Here is a 15394-nt window from a genome sequence, read left to right on the forward strand (position 1 = left end):
GACCAGGGGGCCACCTCTGTGCCCACTGCAGGATCTGGGCTGGGCTGGTGGGCGGGGAGAGGAAGCCGTGAATAAAGTCGTGGAAGGGAGAACAGGGTCAGTGACCCCTGTCAGGGAAGCTGGAAACCAGAGGGAAAAGGGGACAGGAAGGAAGCACAGAGGGGAAGGTGCGGCACCTTCCCTGTCTCCTACCAGTGACCTTGCAGCACCCAGGACTTCTCAGTTAGGGAGGCTCGTGCTACCTTCCTATGAACGGCTCCTGCATTTTAATTTTACTGTTCTTGGAGTTGGCAAACTGCTCAGATCATTGATGACTTTAATCCTTTATGCAAAATCACATAAAATTATAAAATCAGTTACATAAATGATTGCATCTGCCTTGACAAGCAAGGGTGGCTCATATTTCTTTAAGAACTGAATTTTAGAAGCTTCTCATGCTGTCTTTCTTTTGATCTTCCCTTCTGATTCTAAAAAGTTTGTTTGCTAAATAACCAAATACAAGATTATTTGGGAAGAATCATCCACGAAAGACTTGCCGGAACCCAGATGAGATTATTGCCCGCATTATCTATTTGCAACCAGTACCAAGCAGTGAAATTTCTAGTAATCGCGGCATCGTGAGAAACAAGTCAAACCTGCAGCTGTCCAGTGTAGCCACGAAGAAAAGCCGCGAGTTCCTAAAAAAGTGGAAATGACTCCACTCACTACAGCCCTTCTGGAGACTTCCTTGCTGAATAGGCGCACGTCCAGCATTTACCTGCAACTGTTCCACGTTAAACCGGGGAGGTGCGCAGAAGGTGGCGTGCTGTCTCATCCTCTCAGCCAAAGGCACGTGCTGTAAAAATGGCGTCCCTCATCCCCAAAAGGATGGGACCCTTGGCACTGGGCACCGTGCTTTGGCACCTGCCCTCATCGAAGGGAGAGGGGGCGCGAGTCCCCAGTTGCACTCGGCTTGATTGGTATCCTTGCTCTCAGGCAAAATGTAAAGTCAAGTTTAACTTTCACATTTCTGAAAACAGTTACATTATTTTGTGAATATTCAGAGAAACTTTTATCATTGGTGGCCTGAGAAAACTAGTCAGAAACTGTAGCCATTTATAATGACTCTGTTTTGCAGGAATAGGCATGGCCCACGGCTCACAATGTAAAAAATAACAGATACATTTACGATGCCGTGTTTCAACAAACGGGAGAGTTATTTTTAGGTCTTTTCTTGGGGACAGTTGCAGATCTGTGGCACTTACTGTCCCTGGCTGCCCAGGAACAATGGTGTCAAATGTCTAGAGCAGCGCGATGTGCTTCGCACAATGGCAGCTTTTCAGAAACCGCGCTCCGGCGTCGAGGAAGAGCCCGCGCGGGGCCAGCCCGGTGCCAGCCAGTGTTAGCTGCTGGTTTTTAAGGAGAAGAAAAACTCACACTCTTCAAGTGAAGAAATAGTAGGTAAAATACTTAAGAAACACTCATGCAATAACGCACGGCTTTCCAGATGAACAGCAGGTGACGTCAGAATTAGATAAATGGGAATGAGGGAGACATCCCAAGATCTCGTTTATAACCTGCCCAGGTAGATGCGCTTGGATTTATCTGCTGCCGTCCCCACTTCTAGACACGCACTGTTTTAGTGAAGAATGCATACTGGTATTTTAAGTTTTTTTCCCTCTTTCAGAAAACATTTGAGACAATCCATCATGATCAAATAATCAGACAACATTTACATCGTGTTGGGCTGATGTCAGAACGAAGACATCGAAACATTTCCTGTCTGCTCAGCCAGTGGAGCTAAATACTTTTTAAGGTTTGTTTATGAGAATTCTAAGTTAATCACAACAGGCACTTGTAAGAATCCATTTTTGCCTTTTGTTGCCTGAGTCTGGAATACATTACCGTAAGTATTAAAGAAAGTCGACATTTCAATGTCATGAAGATAAATTTATGCAGCAGCTTTTCAAAATTAAAATAAAATTGCCCTCTTTAAATCTCACTGTAACATTTTCTATTTGTGTCACAGGGACAATTTTGCACAGATTCCTATCAGCCTGGGGTCACTTCCAAGGGGTCCTGGTTACTGTGGTCTCTACAGATGTAATTCGGCGGTTCTGTTTCTCAGGCGGTTCTGTCCCAGGTGGGGTCTCTGCAGTGCTCCTGTGGGGACAGGCGCAGCAGGGCTGGAGGGGTGGCCAGGCCCCTTCAGCCTGGATCTCCACAAACGTCCAATGCAGAGTATAAAATGTGATCACTAGAAATGGCTTTACTGGGATAAAGCTTTCAATCTCCGTGCATAGCCCACACGCTCCGATGGACCGAGTTACCGCCTGGTGTCGTGTGTGATGCAAAAGCCTCCTCACGGACCTGCAGCGAGTGGGAAGGGGCGCTGACCGTCTCTGTCGGTTTAAACACTGTTTTGCTGTGCGCCACTCACATGCCGATGCCCGAGGCAGGGATGCCACGCTCAGCCCCGCCGGCTGTCAAGGCCCCATCAGTTTCCGTCCCAGCAACTCTACCCAGCCTGCTCGGCCCAGACCCCCGCCCGAGGCCTGCGCCCCCTCCCACGTCACGGTGTCCCTGTTTCTGCATCTTTGATTCCGGCTCCCCACCTCCTCCTGGAGCCGTGCAAGGGCCCCTCTCCCGGGGGACGTGAGCTCTTCCCGCTGACCGCCTCCCCCACCGTGTGGCCGGCACACTGGGCTGACCTCCAGATGCCCAACGACGTGCCCACACCACCCAATGCTCGGAGCAGACTTTAGCATTCAAGTCCCCACCCGCGACCACCTGCGTGAGAAACGGCAGGGAGGAGCCCGCTCCACGGCAGCTGCGGACGCTGCACTGGCCCAGGGCCGACGTCCAGTGGCTGCTGAGACTGATGGGTAGACAGCAGCCCGTGAGCTTTGCCAGGCTGGGTCCTGGCAGGGTGGCTCTGCGTGGCAAGGCCAGCGTAGGCCGGCCGCACTGGCCCTGGACCCCCAGCTCCCACAGCCACCTCCCCACCCCCCAGCTGGTGGCCTCTCTCCCAGCTGCTGTCTCCCTGTGCCCGGGCCCCGCAGCCTCCTGCCGCAGGCTGTGGCCACCTCGCTGCACGCTGTGGCCTATCCTCCGAGAGCTGCGCTCAGGGGCCTTCGGCGCGCCCGCTGCCAGGCGAGACGAGACCCCTGAGACGGGGTTCGAATCCCTCTTGCGACTGTCCCTCAGGCTCCAGGTCCACTGCGCCCTCCCAGAGCTCTGCCGCAGCTGGCACAGCGACCCGCCCAGTGTCCCCCACGCCTGCCACCTCTGCAGGCCCCCAGCTGGGTGCACACGGGTGCGTGTGGGGGAGCGTGGGTGCATGACAGTGTGTGTGGGTGCGTTTGAGTGCGTGTAGGTGCATGTGGGTGAGGAGTGCATGTGAGCACGTGTGGGCACATGTGGGTGCGTGTGAGCACGTGTGGGTGTGTGTGGGTGAGTCTGAGTGCATGTAGGTACGTGTGGGTGTGTGTGGGTGCATGTGCGTGTGGGTACATGTGGGCGTGTGTGAGCACGTGTGGGTGCATGTGGGCGTGTGAGCACGTGTGGGTGCATGTGGGCGTGTGTGAGCACGTGTGGGTACATGTGGGTGTGAGTGCATGTAGGTATGTGTGGGTGCGTGTGCGTGTGAGCATGTGTGGGTGCATGTGGGTGTGTGCTGTTCTGCTGGAGACGGTGCCTCCTGAGGGCGTCCTGCCTCAGTTGGTCCAGTAGGAGCAGCAGGCGCCAAGGTCACCCCAGGCCACACACTGGAGCTCCCAAGTCTGATGGGCCGTGCAGGGTGTGAGGTGCAAATCTGAAATAGTAGCTCTTTCTCGCGGAAACCAAATACAGGCGCTTTCCAAGTGGCGGTCCAAGAGGTCCTGACGGCTAGGACGAAGGCGTCCAACTCTGGGGCTGACGCCCGTGAGCAAGGAGGACTCTGAGCCTCCCTGGGTCTCAGGCCGGGCTGTGTGGCCATCGCACTGGCCGGAGCCCATCACATCTGCTATTTGTGCCACTGTAAGGCTTGTATGCCCTCTTTGTTCCAGAACTCTCTCAGCTGTCCCATTGTGGCGCTGATGACCCCGAGTGACCCTAAGCAGTACATTTTATTTTTGAAGGCCGGGGCCAGTCAGGGGTGAGTGCACAGGGGAACCGGCCCTGAGCTCAGGTGGCCGTGACTGCCCGGCGCTCACGGTCGGAGGCCCTTGATCCGCATCCGCTCCCACCCGTGTTCCCACCTAGAATGGGCCCCGCTGGGCCGTCGCCTGATCCTCGGATTTGTGGCCCCTACGGGAGGTGCTCTGCCGACCCAGGAACCCCAGGCCCGAGCCTGAGCCCCTCCTCTCCACTCCCCAGGGCCCTCTCATGCCAAGCACGGCCCTCGGGCCACTGTGCCCGTGGGTGCTGCGTTCTCTCGACCTGCTCCCACCCGTGGAGACGCTGTGGAAAGTGCTGGGAAACGGGAGTGCGCCCAGAACTCGTCCGCCCACTCTGGAGACGCCTCACTCAACTGTCTTTAGCATTTGCAGAAGGAGCAGCAACCAGGAGGCTGGGGGGGTGGGACGGCAGGACGGGTGGGACGCGGTCAGAGAGGCTGGCGAGGGTGGGAGCGCTGAGCAGGGATCCCGTGCTCGGCTCACGTGGAGAATGGACAGATGGATCAGCAGGGACCTGGGGACCCCCTGGGACTCCCAAGACAGTCCAGGTGGGCTGACGGGCTTGGACCCCGCGATGCGAGAGGTGGTCCTTGGTCCAGTCAGCGATCGGTGCTCTTAGCAAAGAAATGTGGACAACACGCCTCGTTTCTGGACACGGACCAGAGAAAGTTCAAGTGCGAATTCCCATTAGCTGCCCCTCAGGCAGTGCCACCCCCTCATCCCTTCTTCCTCCCCACTCTTCTACTGTTTTCTTCAGATAATCGGTTTCATATTTCAGCAAGGTGAGCCTCGGAGCAGGAAATCTAGAGAAAAAGGTAAGTGACGTGCACATAGGCACACATTTAAACGTGAACGTGCATAATTAGGCATCACACATGTGAGCGAGCTATGAACAGTAATGATGCCCGTCCTTCGCGAGGCCCTGACATTCGGGAGCAGCGAGCTCTCTGGGTGCGCACGCTGTGGACCCGCCACCCGGCCGGGCAGGCCCTGCGTGTCCCACCGCGCGTCGCTGGTAAGGACAGAAGCGGCGGTTCCGTTCCTTGTGCCCCAGCGAACATCAGCAGCAACTGAGACGCGAGTTGCTGAGCTGGGGCAGGATAGGCCCCAAGGGGTGAGCGACAGTCCTGTCCTGCCCAGTGGGGACCAGGCCCCCCAACGCCGCACACCCTGGAGGAAACGGCCTCAACAGAGCGACAGAACACCAAGGCGGGGCCACGTAGAAGTGAACATTCTGGAACCTGCATCCTTAAATCCCACCCACTGGCCCAGGAGGCATGTTACAGATGTTCCCTCCCAGGCTGGCGCCACCTGCCCCCGCTCTGCCCGTCGGGGACGGACGGACTGTGAAATGGGCTTGGTTTTCTTCCTTCAACTTGCCATTGTTTTCTGCGTCTATGGGTGGGCCGCTATCTTTCAGGGGAAACATCCACTCTGTCTTTAAATAAGGTGGCGCTCGCTCCTGTGTTGTTTTCAGAGAAACCGCAGCCAGCAAGCCCTGATATAGACAGTGAGGCATCACACGAAAATCAGCTCATTTTGAAGCCGTGTCAACACCAGCGACTACTGCAAGTGTCTTTCTAGACACTCCTGGAGACTTGGCAATCACAGGCATTTCTAGAAACCCAGCGGTTCTAGAAGCTCGGTTGGAATCATTAAGGTTTCATAGTAGCTGCTGGGATTTTAAAACGAGAAGGACGAAGTGAGGCTCACGCCCCTCTCTCCAGTCCTCCCACGAGTCGCTGCAGCTCCGGGGTGTCACGGCTGCTCCCAGACCCCGAGAAGGGGAACAGGACCCCAGGACCCTGCGTGGAGGCAAAGACGGGGCCTCTCACTCCTCGCTTCCCTCCGCTCAAGAGCTAAACAGATAAAACCACACGTCGCTTCCAGATTAACACAATTTTGAAAAGCCACTGAAGACAGCTAGACCTGAGCTAGGCCTGTTCGGGGAACGTCCGCGGGACACGGGCGACAATTCTTACGGTTCTTGCTCCGAGGATCAGTGTGCCTGAAGGACAAAGTCTCACTGCCGGGACGCCTACCTCCACAAGGGCAGAGGAGAACCTGGCTAAGATGCTGGGTGCTCCTGGGGTCAGGGCCAAAGCCCCGGTCTGGAGTCTGGACGCCTGACACCCCCCGGCCAGCCGCCTGCCGCTGCTGACTCTGTTTGCTCATCTGCTACCAACGCTTATTGTGCGTATAGGAAGTTTGATAACACAGGTGAAAAATTATAAATCACAAAGCTTTTATACATCAATACAAGTGGAAAGAAACAAACAAAAAAACCCTCCAAAACTCTTTTGTCAATATATTTCCAACAACATATTAGTTATTCGCATTATAAAAGTTAATTTGTAAGGTGCACATTTATACACTCGGACAACATTTTTCTACTGAAATATGACAGATGGGATTTAAGATCCACAAAACTTCTTTGGAGAGTGATATGGCTAAATACTGTACAATTGAAGGGAAAAATACAAGAGAATAGCATAGTTTAAATGCTGATAATGAAACCTTAAATTACTTAAGAATCATCTTAATTCACTGTGGAATGGGCTTTGCAATGAGTGGAGCCCCCTCTGGGAGGCTGCCTAACGTGACACTGGGCTTGAGCCCGTCCCCCCCGACACTGCTCTCTGCACCTCCAGCAGGGGCCGGGAAGGGAAGGCAGAGTTCTGTCACCGGGAGGCGGGATGGACAGGACACCACCCCCCAGCAGTGGCTCCCTGCAAAGCCATGCTGTTCCCGGGGCCTCTCAGAGGTGGAGAAGCGCAAAGCCCAGCTGACCCGTGGCCGAGCCAGGGGGTTGGGGTTGGGGCAGCCTGAGCGCCTTTCGCGGAGACGTCCTTTGGGTTTGCAGGTTCATTTCTGTGCCCGTCACTCATCACAGATAACCTGAGCAGATACTGGGCCCTGAGGGATCCTCCATCTCTGTGGTCCCCACGTAAACAACAGGCCTCTAACATGTCCGGCGAGACCCTAGAGGGCCCGAGTGGAGGCAGCAGAGGGAGCATCTGGGGAGGGGACTGCGCAGGAGGGGCGGGAGCTCGGTGTCTGCGTCGGCCTGTCCTGTCTGCACGGGGCCAGCGAGCCGTTTACCAGCCTGCGTCCCGCCAGCCACCCGCAGAGAGACTTGCTGGGAAAGCAGAGCCCAGCCCCCAGCCGCCTGGTGGGGGGAGCAGAGGCTGGCATTTAACCAGCTGCCCACACCCTGCCTGGGAGGCAGCGCAGCAGCAGGACAGAAAACCAAACGGGTGAGCTGGTGAGGGGCCTGAGCACCAGCCAGGAGCTGGGGCTTTACTGGGTCCGCGGCAGAGGCAGCAAAGCCGTCCAAAGTTCCTCTTTCATCGAAGCTCATGGTCTGATTTGGAATCACACAGACTCTAAGACAAAGTCCGTCCTCACGGAGACTGATCTACCAGGACCTCGGGGTCGCAGGCCAGCATCGCTTGTTGCCTTTTCTTTTACTGGACATGAAAATGTCAACGACGTTGCTGACGGTGCTGACTGCGCCCGTCCCCGGGCGTCCAGCCCAGCCTGACTCCTCTCGTTACAGACGTTCTCAGGCACGCGACACCCTGACGTGCCTTCCGTCGCGGCCAGACCACGTTTGATGTGGGACTAATCTTCGTTGCTGCCAAAAAGTTTCTTCTTTTCATTTTTAATCCCTTCCTGGCAGTGTCAAAGGGCCTAGGCTTGCACTAGTGCTGTGAGGCGCTGCGGCTGCCAACGCCTGCCGTGGGTCACGCAGGAAGGGGTCAGGTTGAGCCGTCAGCTGAGGAAGTCCGGGGGCCGAGCCGACCAGCACATCTGCTGTCTCCCAGGCAGATGCTCTCTTCTTCCTCTTTGGAGCTCGCGGCTCACCCCAGTGGGACGGGGGCACGAGGTCCCTTCGCGAGTGGCACACGGAACACCAGCTTTCTTGGAAACCGGGACCTGGGACTCTGTGCGGTCAGGTGCCTGTCAGAGTCCTGGCTCAGGAAAGTGACCCTACATATTTTTAATTCTGTCCGTGGGTCATATTAGGCCCTCAGAAGTCTGTACCCTGGGGTCCTGTTATCCTGGATTTCAATGCCAAAGATTTCTGTTGCATCATTGGCTTTTATTGAAGTTAATTATTAATACAATAGAGTGCAGATGGAACTAATCACCACATTTGCTATAAAAACACCTCAGTGTCGTTGGCTACCATGTGACTCATCTGTGATAAAAATTTAAACAAAAAAAATTCTCAGTATGTCTGGCAGGTGAGGAAACCAAGATACAAAAGATGAGCAAATTGCCAGAGTTGCGTGGCTCACGGGGGGTGGGGCTGCACTGCCTGCCGCGTGACACGAGAAATGTCAACCCGGAGGGTCTCCCTTCCGTGTAGGCAGCTGGGTGTACAGAGTGAAGTGTGACGTTTCAGTGTGGCAATTGTTACGTGGCTGACATATTTATGGCCTTACTTTATTGATCTAGACTTCACAATTGTATTTATGTTTTACTGTTTCCGCGTGTCCTCTCACTGTAGGCCGACTCCAGCTTTGTGAAACAAAGAGGAGTAAACACACACGCGCAAGTCCGTCAGCACAAGCATTAACCACAGGTAATTCTGTCCCCATTGTCTGAGCGATGAACCAGGATGTTTTCTACATGACTTTGACAGGGAGCGTGCCCTTGTCTGCAACACGCACGGGACTTAGCCCTGGCCGCGCTGTGCACGCAGGCGGGCGGGCTGCGCTTTTATCTCCGACACCTGCCGCGGGAGTGAGCGCAGGCGCAAGGCGAGGCGAGCCCGTCCTTCCCGTCTGCCTCTGAGCAGTGTGTTCCCGAGGAGCAGTGGCGCCCCCTCTCGGTGGCTCCTGTCCTTTGTCATTCTAATGCAGGGACACCTAGGACTCGGCTCCCTCAGTGAACTGCCCGCCTTTGTCTCAGCCCCGGATCCGTGAGCCGTGCGAACGCGGGCAGAGTGCGCGGTGTGTGTGCATGTGGCTCAGAGAGGCTCGGCCACGGGTCTGCCACGAACGAGCCGGCTCCCCGGAGCTCACACAACACGGGGTTGTCCAGGCCGCTCTGCCTTAAAGTGTTGTCTTCCTCCTCCTGTAACTGGGAAAAACAGTCCTGAGATCGAACCACAGCACCGAGGGCAAAATGACAGAGTCGCGAAGGCCTGCTCTGCTGGGTCACCGGCCTAGACCCAAAACAGCGCTTCTGTGGGCTCCGCACCAGGAAACGGACAGTGCGCAAAGCGCTACGGAGCCCGCTCTGTCAAGGACCGGCCCCGCCGTCGCGACGGTGCGGCGGAGTCCGCCCGGCTTCGGTTGCCCGCGTGGCTGTGGGCTCCGAGCGTGAGCCTGGCCCTCGCGGCTCGCGTGCCCACAGCACATGGGAGGCAGGGTTTCCTCACAGACTGACAGAATTTGCCTTCCCGCCAAGCAAAGACCTTTCTGTAAAGTGGGCGGGAGCCGCTGCCGTCATCTGAGTGACATGTGAACAGAATGTCCTAATTTAAAAACTGTCACGCGTGTGCTCTGAGATCACACTGTCAAGATTCACCACTGGGATGAGTTTCGCTTCCTTTTGCTCAGCACCCTGCACCTCTACACGGAGCTTCTGCGGCTTCCAGGGAGGACTTTAGGGATGGGACGTCATGGAGCTCAGAAGCCGACGCCCAGCAGGCGGGGACCCCCACCTGCCCTGCTGGGGACTGCGGTGCGCGTGGCTGGAGGGAGGCAGGGGCGGCCCGGCCGCCCTCACTCACGCCAGAGGAAGGCAGCGCGGGGTGAGCCGGCAGGCGCCTCGCACCGCCCCTGCTCCGGACTCAACGCGAGTCAAGCTCAGCTGCAGATGCCCGCGGGTGACTCCTGCGGACGGTCTCCTGACCGCACTACCACTGGTGTACTTGTGATTATGTGCGTTTGCTCAAGAAGAATGAAATCACAGAAAGGAAGGAACTTTTGAAAAAGAGCCAGTTAATCGGGAACAAAAACCACAGAGGTGGATCATTCTGCCTAACAAGCGAGGAATGAAGAAAGACCTTTCCACAGCTGAGCAGACACCGGCCAGGGAACGTGGCCAGGGGGCCTGTTTGCCCTGAACGTCCACGGCCGCCACGCTGGGCTGCCCTGGGTCCAGGGGTGCTTATTCTATTAGCAGAAACCACCCCTCCCCTCTGACATGCCGGTGGGTCTCAGGATCCGCATGTTCGACGCCACCTGTTCGTTCTCTGCACTTTGGGACCCCGTGGGGGGAAGAAGGAGCAGTGCGCACGGCACAGGGCTGCACGGAGCGTCTGCGCAGCCGTGCGGTCTTGGGAAGGTCACTGAGCTTCCGTGTGGTGACAGAGCGGGTCCCACCTCGCCAGCGCAAAAATCGAACGGGACCACCGTCACCCGCTCACGGAAAGCAGGAATGAAGGTCAACGTCAGTATGTCTTAGTTTGTTTTCTGTTGCTGCAGCTGAATGCCTGAGACTGCGTAACTTTTAAAGTAAAGAAATTTATGAAGTAAAGAACTGCAAGAGTTCTGGGGGCTGGAAGTCCGAGGGCACGGCCCCAGCCCCTGCGTGGCTTCTGCCGCGTCGTGACAGGTGTGCCGGCTCAGGTCTCTCTTCATCAACTAGAAAGCCCCCCGTCCACCAGGGGACCCTGCTCTGATGAGCTCATCTAATCCTAATTACCTCCCAGAGGCCCCCGCTCCAACCAACATATGAATTTGGGATCAAGGTTCCAACACGTGGAATTTGGGGGATGCGTTCAAACCATAGCGGTATGTAAAGGCAATTTATATTCAGGAAAGCAATAAAAAAAGTAGAATTTTGCAGACAGCAGTTGTTTCCCAGTGCCTCTGCATCACCGGGGCAGGTCCACTTCCTCGTTAGTTATTTTTTATGAGCACTATTTTATGAGCACTTCCTAATGCCCACACACAAATGGACAAATAGATGATGAGGGAAGTACCACATAGGAGGGAAAAACCTAGGAAATGTCAGGAGTCTGTGTGTAAAAGAAGCCATGCAAATCAAAAACAAAACCAAAAACCAGAGGAAGGGGCTGTCTCCGCCACATTTCTGCACAGTCTACGTTGTTAATGACGAGAGCAGACCCACAGATCACCCCCGAAATCATAAAACTAAACGCTTCCCCAGAGGAGAGCACCCGCACAGCGCCACCACGTGGGGCCACGTGGTCCTGTGTGTGTCACCTACCGAACACGTCGCTGTCTTCCGAGGCTGCTTGGGAAAGTTCGCTGAGGTTTCTCTTCTTTTCAGATTCTCCTCTGCTAGTTTCAGCATCCTAGAGAAAAACACAGCAAAATCCTTTCTTAGGATGAAGTGTTTTATCAACAAAATAATCATCATGCGTTTTTTCCCTCTACATTTTTGCAGACCAGTCTCTCATTCCCTAGGCGCCATTCCCCGGGGCCATGAGAGGTGCATAGTCTCCGTCCACACTCCTTCCCTCTGCAGAGAGGGCCGCACAGCCGTACGGGCTACATGCTCTGGAGCCAGCCTACCAGGGTGCACGTCTGGCTTGCCTTGCTGCTGAGTAGCTGTGTGACCTCAGGCAAGTCACTTAGCCTCTCTGTGCCTCAGTTTCCTTAACTGTAAAAGGGAAGACTTACTAGTATTGCTTGACATGGTTCTAATGAGGATTACTAAAGTTAACATTTATAAAGCGCTTAGAACATGCCCGGCAAGTAGAAATTGCTACTTGTTTGTTTGCCAAATGAAATGGAAACTGAAATAAAAAAGGTGGGAAGCTCCCCTGTGCCCCAGCCGTGCTCCAGGTTGTCTCTTGCAGCAGGCGTGGTCCTCCTGCCTTTCCCTCTCCACTCTTTTTTTTTTTTTTTTTTTGAGACAGAGTCTCACTGTATTGCCCGGGGGAGAGTGCCGTGGCATCAGCCTAGCTCACAGCAACCTCAAACTCCTGGGCTCAAGCGATCCTACTGCTTCAGCCTCCCGAGTAGCTGGGACTACAGGCATGCGCCACCATGCCTGGCTAATTTTTTCTATATATTTTTAGTTGTCTGATTAATTTATTTCTATTTTTGGTAGAGACAGGGTCTCGCTCTTGCTCAGGCTGGTTTCGAACTCCTGAGCTCAAACAATCCGCCCGCCTCGGCCTCCCAGAGTGCTAGGATTACAGGCGTGAGCCACCGCGCCCGGCCCCCTCTCCACTCTTGAGGGTCCTCCTCCCTGGCTCCAGCAGACCTCTGGGGAGTGCTGCTCTGGGTGGGACAGCGGCACGGCCACGCACCCCTGCACACCCCGCACACCTGCACACCCGTCACACCCCACGCAGCCCTGCACACCCCGCACCAGCAGTGGGTGTGGCTGCCGCACAGAGAGGCACGGCCCGGGTGTGCGGGGACCTGGGGTTGCAGAGACGACGGAGCTACAGATCCTGAAGTTCGTCTGGGTGCCCTGAGTCGGGCTGTGTCTGAAGCGGACACCAGTAAATTCTGTCTCTGTAACTCCCCCACCACCCCAGCTTTCGGTATTTGAGTTGGGTTTGCCAGTTGCAACAAAAACTGTCTTGACTAATATGTCAACCTAAAGTCTGACTCAGACCTAGAGTGACTCAGACCTAGAGTGACTCAGTTACATACTGTGGGCTGTTTGCTTCCGCAGCAGAGTCCAGCCTCTGAGCTCACGCCAGCAGGGCCCCCGCAGCCCCTTCGGGAAGCCCTCTGCCCCATGCGTGTGCGCAAGTGTGTGTGCACACGTGTGTGTGTGTGCTGCTACATGTGCATGTGTATGTGTGCGCGTGAGCATGTGTGTGTGTGCGCATGTGTGTGTCGCCAGCAGTCTCCACTCCCGTTGCCAGCCAGACAGGAGGGGAGGAGAGGTCGAGGTCTCCAACAGCCAACATTTATAAGATTGTTTCCATAATTCGTCAGTGTTCAGTGTTACTTATATATAAAAAGAGACATTGATTATTTGACTTATAGAATCGAAGAGGGAAGAAGTTGCCTCCAGGTTGTTAAGCAAATCGACAGGAGGCTTGGTCTGGACGCAGCTCCCGCACCAGGCCCCACAGAGCCCCCAGAGGGAGTCGCTCCTGCCGAGGCTCCAGGACAACGCTGGGATTCCCACCCGACCTTCCCAGGAATCAGGAGAGAGAGAACAGCCATTTCCAAACAGGCGTCCTGGCTGCACGAGGAAGTCCTGTCTGCTTTAACCCTCACATGGAGAGTCCCTCCAAAGCGACCCCCTGTCCACCTGTTCACAGTGTGTTCTGTGTCTCCTCCCTTCTGTCTCGAAAACCAGCCTCCGCTGCTGGGCTCTGGGAGCATTCGCCCTCTTTTACAGAATGCGGTGTTGCCCGACTCTAGGATGGCAGATAAGAGCCAACTAAGATCTTTAAATCTGTTGTGATTCTGCCCTTTAACAACCCACGTCAGCAAAGCTCACGTTGCCAGCCGGCCAATGTGTAAACTAAGTTGGTGTTTTCCAGACTGAGATCTGCAAAGTTCCATAAAATAGTTATTAATAGTAGATAATAATATGTAAGTAATGTTAAAACTCACTAGTAGTTGAAGAAAAACAAAGCAAAACAAGAATGACTTTTTTTAACATATTGACAAAATTGGAAAAAAACCCTGATTTCCGGTGTTGTTGAGGACACGGTGAAACAGGGACTTTTCTGGGAATTGGGATAAACACTGGCAGCCTCTCCTGGACGACAAACAGCAGCAGCCACCTAGTGCGCCTGGGCCGCGCCCGCGGGGTGTCCCTCGCTCTCACCCCTTCTGCACCCTCCCGCCAGGCGGGGTCCTGGCCTCGGGGACTCTGACCTCAGCCGCCCCAGGGCGCCCAGGGACCCAGCAACTGTGTGTCCCCTGCAGATCCTCACATCTCTATCACAGAAACTGCCGCGAACACCCCGTTTGTTTATTCATCTCCCCACTACGCCGTAAACGTTCCCGAGAAGAGGACTTCGCCTTATGAATCTTTCCATCCCTCAAACTAGCACGGCGCTTCGAACCCTGCGAATACTGAAAAGACCTTTCCGTTTCATGCTATTTAAAAACAGTTCAACATAGATCATTTCTGTTTCAGCAGGGGGAGCCAAAGATCGCTTAATATATATATTTTTCATGTCTACCTACTGAATTTTAGGGGAGAATTTTAGAAGAGAGTAAAACTTGCAACAGAAAGAGTCTTTGATCAGCTGTGAATTCATGTCATGTATGTTCACTTTACATCTAGCTTCTATGCCAACATCAAATCATATTCTTTACTAACTTCAAAGTAATAAGTATTAAATTACGTTTAGCCCAAGGCTTCCCCCTTGTAAGTCTGGCCTGAAGGTTTCTCCGCACGCACGTAGCGCACGGTACCCGGGTTGCGGTAAACAGACGGTAACTTACTCTTGTCCCGACCAGTGAGTTCCCACCGCCTGCAGGGGGCCGACTGCTCGAACCGTGTCAAACAAGGCAGACGCTGCCCTGCAGCCCATCCACCTGCTTCTGGGCCTCACCTCTGTTTTCTCTACATCACTTTCATTTTTCTGCTCATAAATCCTCTCTGACCACAATCAATAAATCACATCTCCCAGCTAGAATTGGCAGTTGTTTTTCTTCTTAGTGGTGGGTAAAACCAAGCTGAGTCTTAGAAATTACGGTATTTCAGATGCGGTCAAAGGTGGGTATTTGAAGCAAATCACTTTGCTTTACATGAGCGGAGGGTGACAATGCAGGGGCAGACACCTCCCTGCTCCACCCCCAGGCTGGTTTTGAAGGTTGGGACGGTGGCAGAATCGGGAAGGGATACTTTGCATCCTCCCTCCGCCCTGGCTTGGGCAGACTCCGTCCTACGGCAACAGATTCCACTCTGCTTATCCCACATGGAAGCAGCCACAGATGGACCTGAACAGTGGTGACACACAGGACCCCAAATCCTGCCGTTTTCTCCATCTTCTCAATATCAACACTCTGACGATGAAACATCCGTCCTCCCTACAGCGGTGCGCGATGGTGTGCCGAAGTACGTACCCGCCTCGGAAATTTAATGACTAATTTCTGCCCAAAGAAAAGCTTGCTTTTGAGACCTGATACCGTTGTTATTCCACGAATATAAAATATATCCTTATGAATAACATTTCTGATAAGCAAAATGTCTACTAGTAAAACAAACAAAATCGAGACGATGTGTCAAAGGGGATGTGATTTTCAAGGTGAAGGAACAAGAGCCTCCTGTCGAGAGCACGCGGACATGCGATGGGAGGGTGGGTCCCGATCTCTCGGTCCTCCCACGGTGTCCCTGCC

General features: G+C 54.4%; 1 protein-coding gene across 2 annotated transcripts in view; it reads right to left on the reverse strand.

The window, feature by feature from the left end:
- The window catches only part of MBP (myelin basic protein), a 115707-nt gene that overhangs the window by 56500 nt on the left and 43813 nt on the right, over positions 1–15394 (reverse strand). For both annotated transcript variants that reach the window (XM_012648881.1, XM_012648882.1), the window contains exon 3: positions 11331–11418. In XM_012648881.1, coding sequence (XP_012504335.1) covers positions 11331–11418 — 88 coding nt within the window. The remainder of the gene's footprint in view (positions 1–11330; positions 11419–15394) is intronic.

This window comes from Propithecus coquereli, unplaced genomic scaffold (genome assembly GCF_000956105.1).
Source record: "Propithecus coquereli isolate 6110/MARCELLA unplaced genomic scaffold, Pcoq_1.0 Scaffold296, whole genome shotgun sequence".
NCBI classification, from domain to species: Eukaryota; Metazoa; Chordata; class Mammalia; order Primates; family Indriidae; genus Propithecus; species Propithecus coquereli.